This window comes from Taudactylus pleione, unplaced genomic scaffold (genome assembly GCF_031769625.1).
Source record: "Taudactylus pleione unplaced genomic scaffold, aTauple2 ptg000393l, whole genome shotgun sequence".
Lineage (NCBI taxonomy): Eukaryota > Metazoa > Chordata > Amphibia > Anura > Myobatrachidae > Taudactylus > Taudactylus pleione.
Genome location: NW_028284794.1, coordinates 9,779,346 through 9,799,527, shown reverse-complemented (window position 1 = coordinate 9,799,527; position 20,182 = coordinate 9,779,346). Strand labels below are relative to the sequence as shown.

Below are 20,182 nucleotides of genomic sequence, written 5' to 3'. Positions count from 1 at the left end.
ATAATTAATACAGCAGCGTCATTGACCACGTCACTTGGTTGTTTTATAGCCAGAACTGCTCGCAATATAGTGGTAGGAAAAACCAACCACAAGAATAGCGAGCAGTTCATATGCCGTTCGATGTACTCGATTAATCTAATAAATAGCGGACATGACGTATGATGCGAGCGGCCAGGGGGCGTTTTTGTCAAATAAACGAGCGCATGTTTTGTTCGCTCGTTCAGACATGGAGGCGGCAACAGACCGCAAGGAGCGTACGGTTCATTTGAATAGCCACCCCCTTTTTCTGAACGAGCGAGCGCTAATTGCGAGCGGCTCTGAATGAGGGCCTCAGTGTATTAGTCTAGCATACACAATGGCTGCTGGGGTTGATGGGTCGGGCATGGAGGCACATGAGCAGGTGTGGCTGGGACACTGCAGCCCCGCTCTCTGACACTGACTGAGCCGTCACTGTGTATATATAGAGATTTTTTTTTTCAAATGGGCTGTTCTTTATCTCCTTACACGTGAGCCCCACGCACGATCATCCTGTGTGACTCCTTTTTGGTCAGCTAAACTTCAGCTGCAGATCACTAGGTGGCCTGTGTCTGGGCTTTGTGGAGTAATGTGTCGGATAAGAGAACTGGGAGCAGTGGCAGCATGGTGAGATCCCATAGACTGGCTGCCTCCCCTTCCTCCACCCTTGGGTGCGGCAACATGTCTCTCTCAGGTTGTGCCAAGGGGACTCCCATGACCATCATAGCTCGCACTATCCTTCCTGTCCCATCGCTGCTCTGAATAGTCTGAGAGACTTACCCGCACAAGCAGCACATGGCCTCCAAGCACTTGGTATCATTCATGGTACAGTATGTGTATGGCTAACCTGACTCACTTGCTCCCTCTAGTACGAGGTTATCTACAATAAATAGTGCCGCAGGCCACTCCACTTAATCCAGCTCTGCATTGCAGGCTGTGGTCAGTGACAAAAGAAATATTGGTCTATCAGGGTGAATTGGGGTTTCTGGCTTTTCTGAACCCCCATGTGTGTGCAAGAGTGAAGGAGGTTGGAAGAGATGATTTGGCCAGGGTGTGAGCGATGGTGGAGGATGTTGGTGATGATTTGGCCAGGGTGTGAACGATGGTGGAGGATGATGGTAATGATGTGGCCAGGGTATGAGCAATGGTGGAGGATGATGGTGATGATGTGGGCAGGATATGAGCGATGGTGGAGGATGATGGTGATGATGTGGGCAGGATATGAGCGATGGAGGAGGATGATGGTAATGATGTGGCCAGGGTGTAAGCGATGGTGGAGGATGATAGTGATGTGGCCAGGGTGTGAGCGATGGTGGAGGATGATGGTAATGATGTGGCCAGGGTGTAAGTGATGGTGGAGGATGATGGTGATGATGTGGCCAGGGTGTGTGCGATGGTGGAGGGTTATTTTGATGATGTGGCCACGGTGTGAGCGACGGTGAAGGATGATGGTGATGATGTGGCCAGGGTGTGAGCGATGGTGGAGGATGATGGTGATGATGTGGCCAGGGTGTGTGCGATGGTGGAGGATGATTTTGATGATGTGGCCAGGGTGTGAGCGATGGTGGAGGATGATGGTGATGATGTGGCCAGGGTGTGTGAGATGGTGGAGGGTTATTTTGATGATGTGGCCACGGTGTGAGCGACGGTGAAGGATGATGGTGATGATGTGGCCAGGGTGTGAGCGATGGTGGAGGATGATGGTGATGATGTGGCCAGGGTGTGTGCGATGGTGGAGGATGATTTTGATGATGTGGCCAGGGTGTGAGCGATGGTGGAGGATGATGGTGATGATGTGGCCAGGGTGTGTGAGATGGTGGAGGATGATTTTGATGATGTGCCCAGGGTGTGTGCGATGGTGGAGGGTTATTTTGATGATGTGGCCAGGGTGTGAGCGATGGTGGAGGATGATGGTGATGATGTGGCCAGGGTGTGAGCGATGGTGGAGGATGATGGTGATGATGTGGCCAGGGTGTGAGCGATGGTGGAGGATGATGGTGATGATGTGGCCAGGGTGTGAGCGATGGTGGAGGATGATGGTGATGATGTGGCCAGGGTGTGAGCGATGGTGGAGGATGATGGGGCCAGGGTGTGAGCGATGGTGGAGGATGATGGTGATGATGTGGCCAGGGTGTGAGCGATGGTGAAAGATGATGGTGATGATGTGGCCAGGGTGTGAGCGATGTTGGAGGATGATTTTGATGATGTGGCCAGGGTGTGAGCGATGTTGGAGGAGGATGATGGTGATGATGTGGCCAGGGTGTGAGTGAAGGAGGGTGAGTAGAGGATGTGGCCAGGGTGTGAGGGATAGGGTAGGATGATGGTGATGATGTGGCCAGGGTGTGAGTGAAGGAGGGTGAGTAGAGGATGTGGCCAGGGTATGAGGGAAGGGATGATGGTGATGATGTGGCCAGGGTGTGAGGGAAGGGATGATGGTGATGATGTGGCCAGGGTGTGAGGGATGGTGAAGGATGATGGTGATGATGTGGTCAGGGTGTGAGCGAAGGTGGAGGATGATGGTGATGATGTGGCCAGGGTGTGAGTGAAGGAGGGTGAGTAGAGGATGTGGCCAGGGTGTGAGGGATGGGGTAGGATGACGGTGATGATGTGTCCAGGGTGTGAGGGAAGAACAAGGATGACAGAGCAGAGTTATGTGGCCAGGGTGTGAGGGAATGAGCATGATGGAGAAGAGGATGGGGCCAGCGTGTGAGGGAAGGAACAGAGGGCCTGATTCAGACCCGCTCGCGAGCGCTTGCAAGCGGGTCGATGGTGCCCTAGTGCGCATGCGCACGACGGAGGCTGCTCCGTCGTGCGCATGCGCGAGACCCGGCTAGCGACGGGTCTCGCACCAAAGGGAGCGTGCTGTCGATATTGATTGACAGCTCGCCCCCTTTGGTGGGCGTGCCGGGGGTGTGGCTGCCAGACAGAGGCGTTCCCATGGGAACACCTACCATCTGGGTCCGGCCCTACTGACATTACTAGTGATGTCAGTGGGAGTGATTTTGGCTCTGATGGAGCCAAAATCACTCCAGGGCTTGTGGTCACCGAGACCCTACCGCAGGGTCTCGTCGCAAGCCCGATGGTCGTGATGGTCTTGACCATCGCGACCATCTTTTTGGTCGCTCGCATATGCTGTGGGTAGTCACCCACAGCTATGCGAGCGGCCAGGAGGCCGCTCCAAGTTTAGGTAGGAGGGCCCTGATTCAGAGCGAGCGCTCTGGTCACAGCGTCCGGCTCTGAATCAGGCCCAGACGGTGATGGAGAAGAGGATGGAGCCGGGTGTGAGGGTAGGAGGATAATCAGTAACGGATCAACCTTTAGGCAGATGTGACTGCAGCCTAGGGTGCCAGTGTTTGGGTGGGCGCTAACCCTCCATATTGGGGTATACCCTGAACAATCGTGGACAACTTTGAGACACACCCAACTCCTCCCAGTACTTTCAGCTTCATGATACTCTGGCATTGACACATTAGGACAGAGGAGCTGTCACCTGCACCATAAAAAAGATACATGGTACAAAAGGACAGAGGCCCTCATTCAGACCCGGACGCAAGTGGGCGTTCGTACGTTCGGCGTACGTACAGACATATGTTAATTCAAGCACTTGCTCGTAATTTTGAACGCATCTAAACATCCTCCCCAAACTCTACCAACCCCTCCTCTAACTAACGAGCGTGCCAAATAGCGAGCGTACATCCCCAATGTGGCTTGCAGGGAACGCACGCACAAGTACAAACCGGAAGTGGGACTGTCAGATTCCGATTACCTGCTCCTTTATTCTGCCTACCTCCCTCAATCGTATCATGCCAATCAATATATCAATTAGCTTAATTGCTCGTTTTTTTTTTTTTGGCAATGCAATAAACTTTACTCTTGTCCGTGTTTGTGTTTACCCGCAGAATACGTACGCTTAAACATTCGCTGTTATTTGTCAAAATACATGTTTGAGACAATTAAACATTTGTTTTCTTTGTTTTTAACCACGCATATTTTACTGGGTTCATTTCTTTATTTAAATTTGCTTACGCATGTCACTGCATCAAGCCTATCATAACTCGCAAAAGATTTGTGGCCCTGTCGAACACATGACTCATACACTGACCAATAGAATTGGTCTGTTAATTACCCAAATACATTAGCCAATCAAATTTTTTTTCGTGTCTTTATTAAAATTGATTTTAAGTAAATACACATTTGCCATCATGAGAGCCTCTGCATTCACCAGGCGCGAGCTGATGGTGTTAACCGAGGTCATGGACAGGCGGATCACCAGCCAGCCTCCCCCCATCACCAATAGGGAAAAGCGTTCCGCATATGCGGAGGTACGTGGCCGCCTGCGTTCCTTCGGCTCACGCCGCCAGATTGGCCAGCTGGAGCGCAGGTGGTCCGACCTGCAACGGCGGATGCCCCGCTTGCTGGCATGCTTTCGCATGCAGATCGCGGAAAGTAAGTTTTTGTGACTGTGGTTTTCATTTTTTTCTTTGTGGCCATATCTGCATGGGCATGTTTTCATGTATGTCCTATTTATTCTTTGTACTCATATCTGCATGGGCATGTTTTCATGTATGTCCTATTTATTCTTTGTACTCATATCTGCATGGGCATGTTTTCATGTATGTCCTATTTATTCTTTGTACTCATATCTGCATGGACATGTTTTCATGTATGTCCTATTTATTCTTTGTACTCATATCTGCATGGGCATGTTTTCATGTATGGCCTATTTATTCTTTGTACTCATATCTGCATGGGTATGTTTACATATTTGTGTTGTCAAAAATTAGCGTTTAACTAGGTCAGGGTCTAAAATAACCACAATTTGTTTCCCATCTTTTAGGGGCAGAGCGAAGACTACGGCGTCATCGCCGTCAAAGACGGTGCTCTCGGCCCCTCTCCCCAACCCCCAGCCAAACCTCCACACCCCAAAATTCCATTATTTCCCCCTCCTCCCCAGCCTGCACAGACCCTGTGGAAAATGTGTCGGGGCTCCTTCCCCTCCATCCCAATTCCCCCTCCCCTCCAACCACCCCTCTCGTAACTACCCCCTCCCCTGAATCCCAAATCACCCCTCCCACCTCGTTGGGGGAATGTTGGCACCTCCGAGGAGGACGAGGGAGTTGCTTCTGTCCCGGGTGTGATTTTGAACGGTATGTTTGCATTTTTTTTATCTTTTTTTATAAAACTGTTTGTATGTAATCCTGTGTCTGTGCCTTTTACTTTTTTTGGTTTGTCAGAATTTGTTGTAGATTTCTGTTTGTCTTTACCTTTTACTGCTGATTTCCCCATACACATATCACACCTGTCAGAATCTCATGTATTTTGGTGCAATTTTTGGGGTGTCCATTTTTGGGTCCTTGGATTTTTGGGGTTAAATGTGCTTTTGGTCCCAATCTTGTCATTTTTGGATAGCTTTGTTTGGCTTGTTTTTTCATGGGGTTTCATTAATTATGTATTAAGCCCCACACTTTTCTAACCCACAGAGGAACAGAGGCATTTGGCGGACTTAGCCGGATGCGTAGAAAGGATGCGGGGCTACGTCATCGGGCTGCTGGTGGTCCTTGACCATATGTCTGTCATCCTGCGTCCCTAATTTTTTTTTGTTTTTCAAAAATAGTTGTATTCATTAAAATTTTAAACTTAACGTTCTGTCTCATTCCTAGGCCCTCATTCAGAGCCGTTCGCTATTTGTGTTCGTTCGTTCAAAAACAAGGGGTGGCTATTCAAATGATCCGTTCGCACATTGCAGTCTGTTCACACCTCTAAGTCTGAACGAGCGAGCAAAACATACGCTCGTTTATTTGATAAAAACGCCCCCTGGCCGCTCGCACCATACGTCATGTCCGCTATTTATTAGATTAATCGAGTACATTGAACAGCGTATGAACTGCTCGCTATTCTTGTGGTTGGTTTTTTCAACCGCTATTTTGCGAGCAGTTCTGAGTTAAAAAAAACCAAGTGACGTGGTCAATGACGCTGCTATATTAATTATGCACACCCATAAAACGCCCGTTTTGACCTTTAAGCACGCCTGCGTTCTGATCTCCACTCCCCGTTTTCAAGCACCTTCCCCTGTTACCACCCACATACGCCTCATTCTGTCACTCAAAATAGCAGGCACTCGCTATATTGCATACAAACGATTTTCGCCCGCACTGACTGGTTCGCGCATGCGTACTAAAAACCGTACGCATGCGCAGATGTGCGAACATCGCTCGGAACGAGCGTACTGCCGCTAGCGAGTGGCTCTGAATGAGGGCCCTTGTCTCCAAATCTTAGATTGTTTACACTGACATAAGTAGACTCTTCCAGCAAGTATAGCAATTAATGTCACTAAGATTGTGTGTTGTATTTTTTAGGGAAACAGGCACCTGAAACACCTAACAGTAACAATCGGATTGGCCTTTTTTTGTGTTTGACAATTTATATATTATTACATTTTACATGTTCCTATTTGGGGGGCAACCTGCTTAGGCCGAGATTACAAAGCCTACTGATTGTACAGAATTCCTTTTGGTGTTGGTTTTGACCCAGAAAGCATCTTTAAATTTAGATCAAATTGCGTCATTACAGGATTAACCCTTAATAAATTTTAACGTGGGTGAACCTGGTTACACTTGCTTGTAATGGGCAATAAAAGTTCCAAAATTACACTCTCAAAACATTTATTCACAACATAACTAAAAAAACAAAGTGTTGACTCACAAACAAAACACACAGTGAAACCCAAAAATACAACACATCAAACACCATATGAAAAAAGAAATGAAAAATCAAGAACTGGTTGACGAAGGAGCATGCCAACATGATTCCACAAATGTTGCGTTGCAATATGGGTTCCAGAATATATATCCAATGTGTCCCCATGAAGGTTTTTTTTGGGTAGCAGGAAGTAGTCATCGCTTGAGTCCCAAAGATTATGAAATCAAACAGAAGATGGGAAACAAAAAACAAATTAATTAGATGTTCTCCAAAAATCATTACCACATTGTGTCTAAACACTGTTGTGTTGCCAATAATTACCTAAAATATCTGGCCGCCACATCATCGCGTATGGCCCCCCCACATACTGACCTCTGTCCAACCTCGGGGGGGCCATCCTCAGGCAAGGCATCCTCTGGCTGCTTTGGGACACCACTCCTTATGGCGATGTTGTGAAATATCCCACACAGGACCACAAATTTCGAAACCATATCCAGCAAATACATGAGCTCGCCACCAGAGCGGTGGAGGCATCTGAATCGGCCTTTTAAAAGGCCGATACAGTGCTCCACCACTTGCCTGGTGGCTGTAAGTGCGGCATTAAAATTACTTTGTGGCCCTGGTGTGGGAGCCAAATAAGGAGTGAGCAGCCAGGGCGTGCAAGGGTAGCCACTGTCTCCTGTGAAAAAGAAGTGACAACATCAGGATCACTGTGTATCAAGCTTAACATTGTTATGTACTAAAGGTCTCCACTTACCCAGAAGCCACACATCACCAGCTTGTAGGTTGTTTAATTTGTGCCATATCCCTGATTGCCGGATGACGAATGAGTCATGTGCACTTCCGGGTAATTTTGCATTCAGGGACAGGATCTGGAGGGAGGCATCACATACCACCATTACATTCAGGGAGTGATAGTGTTTCCGGTTGCGAAATATGGCCTCCAGCCGTGCTGGAGGCTGAAGTGGTATGTGAGTACCATCCACAACCCCTATGATGTGTGGGAAGCCAGCTATTTGGTAAAAATTTGCCTTGGCCACACTAAGGGCACCCATATCCAAAGGCATTTTAATAAAATGATGGAGGTGCTTGAAAAGGGCCTCCATCACTGCCCTCAGGATCCGGGAAAAGGAGGATTGTGAGATTCCCGCCACTATTCCCACCGTTGTTTGAAACGATCCTGAGGCACAGAAATGTAACACCGCCATAAATTGCGTAAGTGGTGGTATTGCTGTTGGACTGTCAATTTGCCGCTCAAGATCACTCTCTATTAATGAGAGAGTGTCTATGATGATTTGGGGCGGAAGACGGTAGCGTCTTAACACCTCATCATCGGGCATTCCAAAAAGGGTGACATGTGTTCGATATATCAGGGGCCTTGCACGCCTACGATGCCTACGCCTGGGACGAGATTGAGGTTGGTCGGATTCCGGGAGCATGGCCAGAACAATCCGACCAAGATCAACCTGAAATTGCAAGAATTGAATGTAAGGTTTTTTTGCCCAAAAATAATTGAAAAATTACTTAGCTTGACGATACAATCCAATGATGCTTACATGCCGGGGTATTGTCATGATTTTACCAACCTATAAATAACGACAAATAAACAATGCAACAATTTAGGGTGGGCATTTAGTAATCTAAACTGGGTGCAAGACAAAACAGAAAAGGGGAGAAACACACATTTGGGCAAAGAGCAAAATGACAGTGCGCAGACTACCTAAATTTGGGCCCAAATCTTTAGAAAAATTGCTAAAGGGAAATCTCAACCAATTTCACGGTAGAAAATAAGCAGATAAAAATGCGCTAATTAATTCGCAAATACAAGGCAACACATAAGCAGATAAAAATGCGCTAATTAATTCGCAAATACAAGGCTACAAATACGCAGTTAAAAATGCGCTAATTAATTCGCAAATACAAGGCAACACATAAGCAGATAAAAATGCGCTAATTAATTCGCAAATACAAGGCTACAAATACGCAGTTAAAAATGCGCTAATCAATTCGCAAATACAAGGCAACAAATACGCAGATAAAAATGAACAAAATCGTTCATACATTTCGGAAAAACAAAACCAAAGTTTACAAGTGTAAGGTCAAACAAAGTTACGTTAGCAAAAACATGACCATTTAATAAACAAGGGAAAATATTAACTTACCAATAGAGGATTTATAAGTCACCGGATAAAAAGGTCGTTGGGGCAGAGCCAAAAGAAACCTAACAAAGGAGATTTGAAAATAAATTAACGAGAGAAACTTCACAAAAAGAAGGAGACACAAAGTGAACAAAAGTAAGACGGGCAAAAACTTTCCAAAAAAAACCACGACAAAGAAAACAACCACAGCAAAAAAAGCGAACGGAAAAAAAAAATCCAACAAGACAAACCAAAAACCACTCCAAACAACGCCAAATCCAAATCCCGCCAACAATCCACTCCGACCAAAGTAACCTCCAACAACCAACAACCGCCACCTCGACTCGAGACGCCCCAAGCCATAAATAGTGTTTATTTTCCCGCACAAATTAAGGAGGGATCATAGGAACGCACAATGAATGATGCGGACGAAAAATAAGTGCGCATGTATAAATACGTCACGACCCAAAAAAAAAATTCTGGTGTATTTCTTGTTGGGAGATAAGAAATGGCTACAGACCAGGGAAACAATGGCCAAGAGTCTGCCGGTAAGTATTTCATGCATTTCCAAACAAGGGTTATTTTGAAACATAATATAGGGAAAGTTGTCAAGCTTAAATTTATCAACGTTTAAACAAATAGGTGAGGAGGATGACATGGAAGAGGCTGCTGGGCCCAGTATTCCGGCCAAAGCAGGGAAAAAAAAAAGGCAGCCACAATTCACAAGAAAGGAGATGGAGGTTTTGGTACAGAAGTGTGTTGACATCCTGCCACAGGCAGACAGGAATATGGGCATAAGCCAGAAGTGGAAAATGTGGGAGGAGATAGCCAGTGCTGTCAATAGGGTGGGTGATTATGTCCGTCTAGCCCGGGATGTCAAACAGCGGTAAGTAAAAACTTGACCCCCCTAAAACCAAAACCCCCCCAAAAAACAGATTAATGGTTCCTTTTTCACCCACAGATGGAGCGACTTCAAATATCGCCTGAAACAAAAAATGGCGGACAGGGCTAGGCATGCAAGGGGGACAGGTGGGGGTCCCACCCCTGTGTCATTGGAGTTGAATGATTTAGAAGAGCTGGCCCAGGGGTGTGTGCAGGCTGTGGAGGTGTTTGGCGTGTCCAACATGGATACGGACATGCCAGACTTTGTGGCTCCTCATGTTGTCCCAGGTAAATATTGTAATGTCACCAACTCTGAAATGTTATTGTGCCAATATGTAGATTCTAATGTGACTCTTTTCTCATTTTTCAAACAGAGACACAGGCGGATGAGTCTGCTCCAGAGGGGAGCCTTGGCCGCATAATTTCTGCTGGCTCTGCAGGGGAGGAACTAGTACATACGGCTGAGGACCCTGCAGAAGCCAGTCCAGGGCAATCCCCCTCGCAGGCAGTGTCCCTCCTCACAGAACTCAATTTTAAATCGGATTTCCATACGGAGATTCTGCAGAGGATGGACGCCAGTCTGGTACGGGTGGCTGAGGCCCTGGAGCAAAATGCTGCGGCCAACGAGACCATTGGTCAGGCCCTGGCAGAAAATACCAGGGCCAACATCCGCATCGCCAATGCCCTGGAGCAGCTCATTCGCCAGCACATGGTGGAGCCGACCTCCCTTCCTGCCGGAACATCAGGATCCCCCACCTCTGGCACAACATCAGCCAATCCTCCAAATGTGCCTAGCCCTGTGCCTAGTCCAGAGGCCACAACATCTGCCTCTGGACGGGCCAGCCCGATGACATCCCGGACCCGGTCTGGCGCCCTCCCTCCCCCAGCCAAACGGGGGAAAAAACGTTGACAGCACTGGCTACTTTTCCCACAATCCTTCTGTGCTTGCCCCATATTCCTTTCTGGCCAAAACTTTTCTCTCCTTTCTTGTGAATTGTTTTTATTTTTTTTATTTAAGTTTCCATACCTTTTATGTTTGCACAAATTATAATTTTTGTAGGAATAACACTGCCAAATATGTTTGGGCCAAAAATGTGCCAGAAATTGTTTTATTTTTCCAATAAATTTACAAAAAATGATCGACATTGTATTCTGACATTATTTTAGAAATGGTTTACATTTAATCCGGGCCCACAAGGCAAAAACGAGCAACCAAAAAATTAAAAGTAGCATTTTAAAAAAAAGGGCACTTTAAGGAACACTTTAAAATTTACATAAGGATGCAAATTCGGCCGACAAATTCAAATTGGAATAATACACACAAACATGATGACATTATTGTTAGAATAGCACAAAAACCAAATATCAAAACTAAAAAAAAGACAAACAAATGTACGCTAATTGATTGTGTAAACCTGAAATTAGCTGCTATGATTTCCACCTGCGTACGGTTTTGTGCTAACCAAAAAAACTGTTTTCAAAACACATTACAAGCTGGTTTTCAATACACAGATGATTGTTTAACTGACAAGCCGTGATTAATCGATGAAACATCGTGGAGTGCCGGGACGGAGGAGAAGGCCATCGCCAATGTGGTCGAGTAATCCAGACCCCAAGCTGTGCGAGCAGTTTGAACGGAAAGAGGATCATCCAGTGACGTATGACTTGGTACGAACACATTTGACGTTCGCATCAGATAATGTATGTACGCCCAAAAAACGCCTCGCCACGCCTGCTTTTTTCCATCTCCACCCCCGTCAACGCCCAAAAACGCCCTGTTCTGTCAATCACATTTGACATGTCACTTCCTGTACGCAATTTGACGAACGAGACCAAAAAAACTCGCAATATGCCGTACGCACATGCGCAGTGTTACAACGACGCATGCGCACTTTCTCAACATCGGAACGCAACGTGCGTGCTGCTGTTAACGAGTGACTCTGAATGAGGGCCAGAGTTTTATGTTAAGTAGTTGATACTAATAATAATAATTATGATGCAGCATTGGTTTGAGAGCTGGCATTTTGGGGTAGATGGGAGCGGAGGTGGAGGGCTATAGGATACATTGTATTGTTAGGAGAAGGGACACAGCCTCTCACATCAGCATTATGCTATCTACAGTACTTGTACAATATAATAGTGAACTTATCTTTGTTAGCAAATTAAAATGATATGGAGGGTGTCATGCAGGGGCGTATTAAGAGAGGAGGGGGCCCATGTGTATTCTCCGTCTGGGGCTCCCTGGTGGCCGGCAGCAGACTGACGCATCTGACCGCAGCATCAGTAGACTCTGGGCACTAGTCTGTGCCCAGAGTCTACTGCACATGCCCGGGACACCGTGTAAAAGGCGTGGACACCATTTTCCCTGCAATTTCATCACTGTGCATGCGCAGAACACCAGAAAAATGGCCATTGTGGCCATTTTACAGGATTTTGTGCAGGGCTGAGACACTGAACGCAGGACCTTGGAGAGGTAAGTATTAGATAATATGGGTGCAGGGTATGCGGTGCGGGTCCCTCCTGGACCCAGGGGCCAGTGTGCACCTCACAACCTGCACCCATTATAGATATGAATGGTGTCATGCCTTCAGCCTCATTTATGTCTGTGTATGCATTTATTTCTGTGTAAGCTCCACCTAGTGGTCAGCCTAGTATCAGTTTGACTGAGCATCTCAGGCCTCTGTAGCTAGTTTCCCAATGCACCCTGGGTAAGAGATAGTGGAGAACTCCTTCTTAGATCTCACATGGAATCAGCAAACAGGTGCATATTTCCTCTCTGTAGCATATGCTGATGGTAAGGACTCTGGGCCCGATTCATTACGGTATGCAAAAGTGCGTACGCATGCAGTTCAGTGCAATTGTAAGCTAATCTATTGCGATTGTAATGCCGCCGCACTACATGAGGACGCCCACTTTACCTTATACGCAAATCCATAAGACTGCAAAAACAATGGTACAATCGAATACCATCGGACCCATACGCAGTTAAGGCAGGTCAGACCTTACTCAGGAATTGCTTTCTTCAGCGCACGCAATGAGTACACAAGCTGCGTATGGTGTCACAGTGGATAATTTATGCATGCCCCTGCAGCGCTGTTCAAATACAATGGCACGCCTGCATTCGCACGACCACCCCTCCATCACCACCCACAAACGGTACTTCTTGTCAATCACTCTGGTCATGGGTTTGCGCAGTCATTGCAATTGCAGTCCCGTACGCAATGGCTAGTTCGCGTACGCGCAGAATGTAACAATCGGCCGATTGCCTGCGTATAAGCAACTGTGCTCCTATCTGAATCAGGCCCTCTGACCTAAATCTGCCATCATGATATCAGTTATGTGTTATGTTTTTACATCCGTGCGTGTTGTAACCATTTTCAGTGTTTCTATGTTTATGTTTCAGTTTTACCATATTCTTCTATTGCTACAACAAACACCAATCTTCTGATTTACACATCTAGAGTGAATTTGTTGAAAAGTAGGAGTAGTTATGCTATGTGCCTAACTATATAGCCCAAATGGAAGCATTTAGGATCTCATTCAGAGTCGGTCGTTGCGGCCGCACGGTCGTACGCCACCGATGTTCGCTATACTGCGCATGCGTAAAGTTCGCAATGCGCATGCGCAAACTAGCCGCTACGATCAGAAATTTCTCTCTCCTTGAACACAGCCAGGTCGGTAGTTTGAGTGACAGATGGAGGCGTTTGTGGGTGGTAACAGGGGAAGGTGCTTGAAAACGGAGGAGTGGAGATCCGAACGCAGGTGTGCCTCATTATGCGAACGGCGTTTTATGGGAGTGCATACGGATTATGGGAGTGCATAATTAACAAAGTAGCATCATGGCACATGTGACATGGGAGGTTTTTACACTGACATGATCGTAGAGCTTAAGAGAGGGTATGGTCAACCTTAAGCTCTACGACCAGTTCCGATGGTTCCCGATGGTCTCGATTAATCCTTATATGCCCGGAGATGACGTGCAATGCGTACGAGAAGGGGGCGTATTTTTTTGTCATCCGACCGCTTCCTCCCCTTGGTCGGCCAACTTCTAATCCGAACTTAGGGACGCAACTTGCGAGGGAATCATTTGCATATCCGGCCCCTTTTTCCGTACGACCGTGCGGCCGCTTCGACCGACTCTGAATGAGGCCCTTAGTGTGGACAGAACAGAGGGCAAGGGGGGCCACAGTAACATTAAGTGACAGTGTCGTTGTGAGTAAATACAGTGGAGGTGGGGTAAGTACAATGTTGACAACAAAACACGTGAATTTTCCAAACATTGGAGGAGGCACAGGCCTTCCACCATCTCTGGCTTTATTAGAGATGAAGAATAATTTATTACCCCCCTAACACACCATTGTTGCTACAATACAATGAATCACCACTATTTGGGCCTGATTACGATTTGTACTGTATTGCACAGTCGCAGTAATTTGTGCTGCCGGACAACTAAAATGCAAATATAAGCGTCTGCAGGAAAAAGACGCCTCCTGCATGCATCTACAATCCGAGTACTGCATCCAAAGACTCAGCATCGTCTTTGGATGCAGCATTGCGAAGGTCACAGCCCTTGGCCAGTCTGCGTAAGCTGAAACTTACTCAGACTGGCTGTCGGAACTGGTCAGCGAGATCAAGGAAGTCTGCGTCCAAATACGGAGACCCCGGGCTCAGCACGCCTACAAAGCGAGGACAACACTTTGTAGAACAGTCCCGGTCTCTGCCCCCCCTGCTACGCCCCTCAAATGCAGCAGCATGTCAACTGCGAGCGATCACGCAGGACCCGTTCTGCCCATGTGCAGATTCCAAAACATTGGATGTGTATGTACGCCATCGGGTTTACATATAAATCCAAATCAGGTCTTTTGTCAGACTTATCCAGATGCCTCTCATAAAGATGTGTCCTCATAGACTGTTGTTTTTTTTTTATCTCGATTAGCATCGCCAAATCTCAGGTGATTTTCCCGTTTTTCATCTCGCAAATTTACTAAGAAGTGAGTTTAGCTGAAAGTGAGTTGGCCGATGGTGAAGCAGATCGAGATTTCTCCCCCGATTTGCAAGTGAAGATGAGATTACTCACCTGAGCTTGCAGTGTTTTCTCTCTGCAAATCTCTCCCGTGCTAGCAGTCTGCACATATCAATGAGTTATGAGCTGGCTGCTTGTGTTAAGACCTGTAAAAAAAGGGTTAAATGTTATTACAAAAAAATACGTAAGGTCAGCATAACCAGCCCCGGACTTGCCAGCCAGTCCTGGTTCTTAAAATTACGGGGAACAAAATGTGTAGGGTTCCACAGTAATTTAAAAACCAGCACCAGGCAGCAGGGACAGACCTGGTTTTAAATATAGGTTGAAAAAAATTTGCGTGAGGTTCCCCCTATATTTAAAACTAGCTCCGGACCCTTTCTAGCAGGGGACTGATGACACAGCCAGGGGAGCCCTATCACCGGGCCCCCCAGCCGCAGCATCAGCCCTGACCAATAGTCAGGCCAGGGATCCCTGGGGAGTTGGGGACCACCCCGATAAAGGGCTCCCCCTCTCCAGGGCACCCCTGGCCTAGGCTGATAGCCGGGGCTATCCCCACCACCCCTGGGCAGTGGGTGGCGGGTTGATAGTGTAGGTGTAGTATAATAATAGAGAAGTTTTCACATTGTCTTTACAGTAGAACTGCAGGTCCCAGCAAGCCTCCCCCACATGCTTGCACTTGGAGAACCACAAGTAACTGCATGTGGGGCATTAAGGGCCCACTGGTACATGTAGTTCACCTGTAAAGAAATGTGGCGGCTTCACATTAGCGTCCGCTCATTGGCTGGGACCCACGTGGGTCCCAGCCAATGAGCGGCTCCTCCATTAAGGTCAATGGTGGGGACCGCAAAGTAAACTTTAGTTGCCCTGCGGCTCTCCATTGACTTCAATGGAGGAGCCGCTCATTGGCTGGGTCTATGTGGGTCCCAGCCAATGAGCGACCGCTAATGTGAATCCGCCACTGATTGGCTCGTGGCCCGGTACTAATGACAGCTCATTCCCATGAGCTATCATTCGCGTACTGTAACAACATGCTGAAGCGAGTTGTTACAGTGGGTCCATGGGCCTTATTGGAGTTCTGCGGAGAACATTGCGGGACAAAAGGTGAGTATTGGATCTTTTTTTCAGGTACTTCCATAGGATACTTTACGGTGACAAGGGGACGTGAGCATCTGGCAGCAGGTAAGTATGAGTGTGTATGTATGTATGTAATAAAACTTTATTTTCACTGTGGGCTGACTAGCGGTTAGGACTGATGTGCGGGGCCCGGTAAAAGGACCCCCTTGCTGTGGTTTCTGCCCCCCACTAGAAATGGTCCGGTGCTGATTTTAATTATAGGGGGACCCCTACGCAATTTTTTTCTCCCTATAATTAAAACCAGGACTGGCCCTGCAGCCATTAAGCCATCAGACCCCGCCCTCTCCACAGACTCCACCCCCCATTTAGGGCTGCTTGAGGAGTGACATGGGCTGGTTTCCTATACCAATCCACCCGTGCATAGCACTGCTTATTACAAAGCAACAGAAAACTCAGAATGAAACTGGATACTTTTAATGCAAACCATAGTAAAGCATAAAAACTCTGGGATAAGGGCTTGGAATCAGGAAACGAATAGAGAGGAAGTAATGTCTTCTCTGGCTGGCAACCTTTGAGTAGACACACCAAATCAACAAATGACTCCGGGGCTGACCTACTGTAAGTACTACAGACAATTGGTATTCACAAATTGGCATCAAAAACTCTAGATATTCATTTCTAACACTAGCAGTTTTTTCACTTTGAAGAATGGAGTTAACCCTTCGCACAGGTCGTTGAGTGCAGCCTCGAGACTCTCCTCTGCATAAAGGACGCAAATGACATCGCCCCCTGCAGGCAGAGCCTGTGTACCCATCTGTAACTGCTTTAGGACATGGATCTTGGCACATGCCGGGTCATTTCCAAACATGTCAATGTCCAAGCGGTGGGCACCTTTTGCTAATGGAACCGGGTATGGAGGGGTACCAAGGCTGAGGAACCGAGGGGAAGATGTATTTATTGATGAGAGAGGAGGATCAGAAACATGAAGGGACTGAGTAGAAGATGTGGAATCAGATGGCATGAGGGTAGATGCAGGGACTGCACTGTGTTCATGGCTGGGTTGGCATCTGCTTGTGTCAATAGTGGTGGTATCTCTGGAGGTCGCGAGGAAATCCCCTGTATCACATGGGTGGGAATACAGCCAAACAACCTTCCGTTCCAGAAGTAGCTCGAGGTTGGATCTATGGGTGGTCAGAGGGAGTCTACTGTGAACCAGTCTCCTGCCGGGAAGCAGCTCTTCTATCTTTGTTCCCTCAAAGAGTTTGAGCACATCAGTTGGTTCAAGGACAGAGTGGTTTTTGGACCTTTCTAAATTGTCCACTCGACATTCCAACAACTTGAGCCCTTCTTCAAACCGATCAGAGGGGAGAAGAACCGATACCATAGCCTAATGGGGAACCCAGAATATAAGAGAATGTATCAAGAGGTGATGAAGTGTAAATATAAAAGGAACAAACCTCAAAAGCAAATACAATTATTAGATTTGGGTTAGGACAGCGGGGAGCACAGTGGTGACAGAACATGAGAGTGGAGGGTAACATAAGAAGCTTGGCATGAAGAGAGGAGTGTAGAGTGACATTCTGATGATTTAGCCAATGTAGGAGTATAGGCCCTCATTCAGACCCACTCGCGAGCGGCTGTCCGCTCGCAAGTGGGTCGATGGTCTGCACTGCGCATGCGCACGACGGAGGGAGCTCCATCGTGCGCATGCGCGAGACGCGATGAGCGAAGGACTTTCCTTCGCTCGTAGTGTCTCATCAAAGGGGGCATGCTGTCGATGTTGACTGACAGCACGCCCCCTTTGGTGGGCGTGCCGGGGGCGTGCCTGCCAGACGGAGGCGTTCCCAAGGGAACGCCTACCATCTGAAGCCGGCCCCACTGACATCACTAGTGATGTCAGTGGGAGTGATTTTGGCTCTGATAGAGCCAAAATCACTCCTGGCCTTGCGGTTGAAAAACTCAACCGCAGGCTTCTGCTCGCAGTGGCGATGGTCGCGATGGTCTTGACCCACAGCTATACGAGCGTCCAGGAGGGCGCTCCATAGTAATGGAGGTGGGCCCTGATTCAGAGCGAGCGCTCTGGTCAGAGCGTCCGGCTCTGAATCAGGGCCATAGATTGGGATAGATATGAGGTACTGTAGAATAGGGGCCTGTTGCAGAAATGAGCAGGGATATAAAAGGATAATAGGAGAAGGGATATAAAAGAGTAATTAGGGTGGAGAGAGGTATTAGTATACAAGTGTAGCATAGTGCATGGGATGCAGACAAATGTTGAAATAAATATTTTTTTCTTTTGTTCATGAATTTAGCTCCTACAAAATCTGAGATAAGGCCCCCATACATCTGCGACGGATTAATGCGATGTTGCGATCCTGCATCGCAGGATCGGTGAAATCCAACATGTTGGATTTCACAGATATTCCCGATCAAAAAATGATCGTGATTGGCCCATCGGTGAAATTTAACATGTAGAATTTCACAGATCTTGCGACGCATCGCTGAACATCGATGGCGACCTGCGGATCGGCTTATCCGATCGCAGGATCGTGCCATCCGCCGGCAGATGTATGGGGGCCTATAGCCCTTCTCCACAATATGACATTTATAATTATCAATCCATTAGATGCAAAAATTCTGCATGTGTAACCAAAAACACCCATCAAAGATGGTGGCAGTGCTGGATGAAAGCTTGAGGTCTGTCCAGCCTTGGTGATGGGAACACTTTCATTCTAAGGTTGTAAAAATGTAATTCTAATTGTTCCTGGACTTACAATCACATCAAATCCTCTATAGGGGCCACACATTTAGGACCTCATTTATAGCAAAGCAGGAAAAAGGAGTTGCTTTGACCAAGAGCAAATTATGTTGCAGTGCAAGGGGTGCAAATGTATTTATTTTGCATGCAGTACGGATACCTATCTGCATGTACTGTAGCCCAGAAATACTGGGCAGCTTTATGTTTACACTGGAGGTTAGAGGGCAGCTAGGACACGCCTAGAATTGTTTTAGTTATTTTTTACAGAGATTGAATGTGTTCGTGCAAACAGGCACATGCAGTATGTCAGCAATTAATATCTTTATTTTTTTTTTTTTTTTAAAAGAGCAGATAGAAATCTAGAATGCACCAACCTTTGGGGGTCTATTTACTAAGCAGTGTTAGGAGAGAGAGTGAAAAGTGATAAGGTGCCAGCCAATCAGCTCCCAACTGTCATATTTCAAACACAGCTTGTGAGATGACAGTTGTGAGCTGATTGGCTGGCACCTTATCACTTTCTTATCACTTTTCACTCTGTCTCCTAACACTGCTTAGTAAATACACCCCTTGATCTCAGAAAGCCTGAGGACTTCATTCAGAGCCGCCCGCAAAATGCAAGCGCTCACTTTGAATGAGGGCGGCCGCATCTCTAAAATGAGCCGGCCTCCTGGCCGCTCGCTAAGCTGTGGGTGACCACCCACAGCTTTAGAGAGTGGCCAGGTTGATGGTCACGATGGTCAACACCATCGCGACCATCGGGGCTTGCGATGAGACGCTTGTGGTAGGGTCTCGTCTGCCACAAGCCCCAGTGAGCTTTCGGCTCTAATAGATGTCAGTGATAACATTCGTGATGTCAGTGGGGCCGCCCCCAAATGGCAGGCATTCCTTCGGGAACGACTCGGAGGCGAACGCTTGCCGTTTGGGGGCAGCCCCACTGACATCACGAATTATGTCAGTGGAGAGCTTCCGGCTCTGTTAGAGCCGAAAGCTCTCTGGGGCTTGCGATGAACGAGACCCTACCACAAGGGTCTCGTCGCAAGCCTGATGGTCTTGACCATCGCGACCATCATCATAGCCACTCGCTATAGCTGTGGGTGGTCACCCACAGCTATACAAGTGGCCTGGAGTCCGCTCTAAAAAACCAGAGGGCCGGCCCTGATTCAGAGCGAGCGCTCTGTCGGAGCGTCCGGCTCTGAATCAGGCCCTCTGTTCGGACTTCGTTCTGTACAGAAACAGATTACATTCATGGCTCTAGTTGGTAATAGAAAGGAAACTAACTGTCTAAAAGAAAAAAAAAAAAACACACAGACTGACAACAAGATGACTCAGAATTTCAGCCGTGTTTAACCTTAACTATCTTCGTCACTGTATGTAACTTCTTATATAAGCCGCCTTCATACCTTTCAACATGGCATGTGATTGACGGATGTACACTATTATCTAGGTTATTAATGGACTTTAAGTTTAAAAAGGATTCAACTAATGGCATCCTTACAGGTCTAGTGCTACCATTAAGCAGCTTAATGCAGCCACCTATGGTGCCTAGGTTCGGGGGGGGTGCCATTTAGATCCTCACTCCCCCTGGTGCAGTACGTG

The 20,182-nt window shown here is 47.3% G+C and overlaps 1 protein-coding gene across 3 annotated transcripts in view; it reads right to left on the bottom strand.

Annotated features, from left to right (window-relative positions):
- Positions 1 to 16,341: 16,341 nt before the first annotated feature.
- The window catches only part of LOC148507469 (histidine N-acetyltransferase-like), a 28,334-nt gene continuing 24,493 nt past the window's right edge, over positions 16,342 to 20,182 (bottom strand). For all 3 annotated transcript variants that reach the window (XM_088446051.1, XM_088446049.1, XM_088446050.1), the window contains exon 4: positions 16,342 to 17,218. In XM_088446051.1, the coding sequence (XP_088302177.1) occupies positions 16,496 to 17,218 (723 nt within the window). In that variant the 3' untranslated portion in view covers positions 16,342 to 16,495. The remainder of the gene's footprint in view (positions 17,219 to 20,182) is intronic.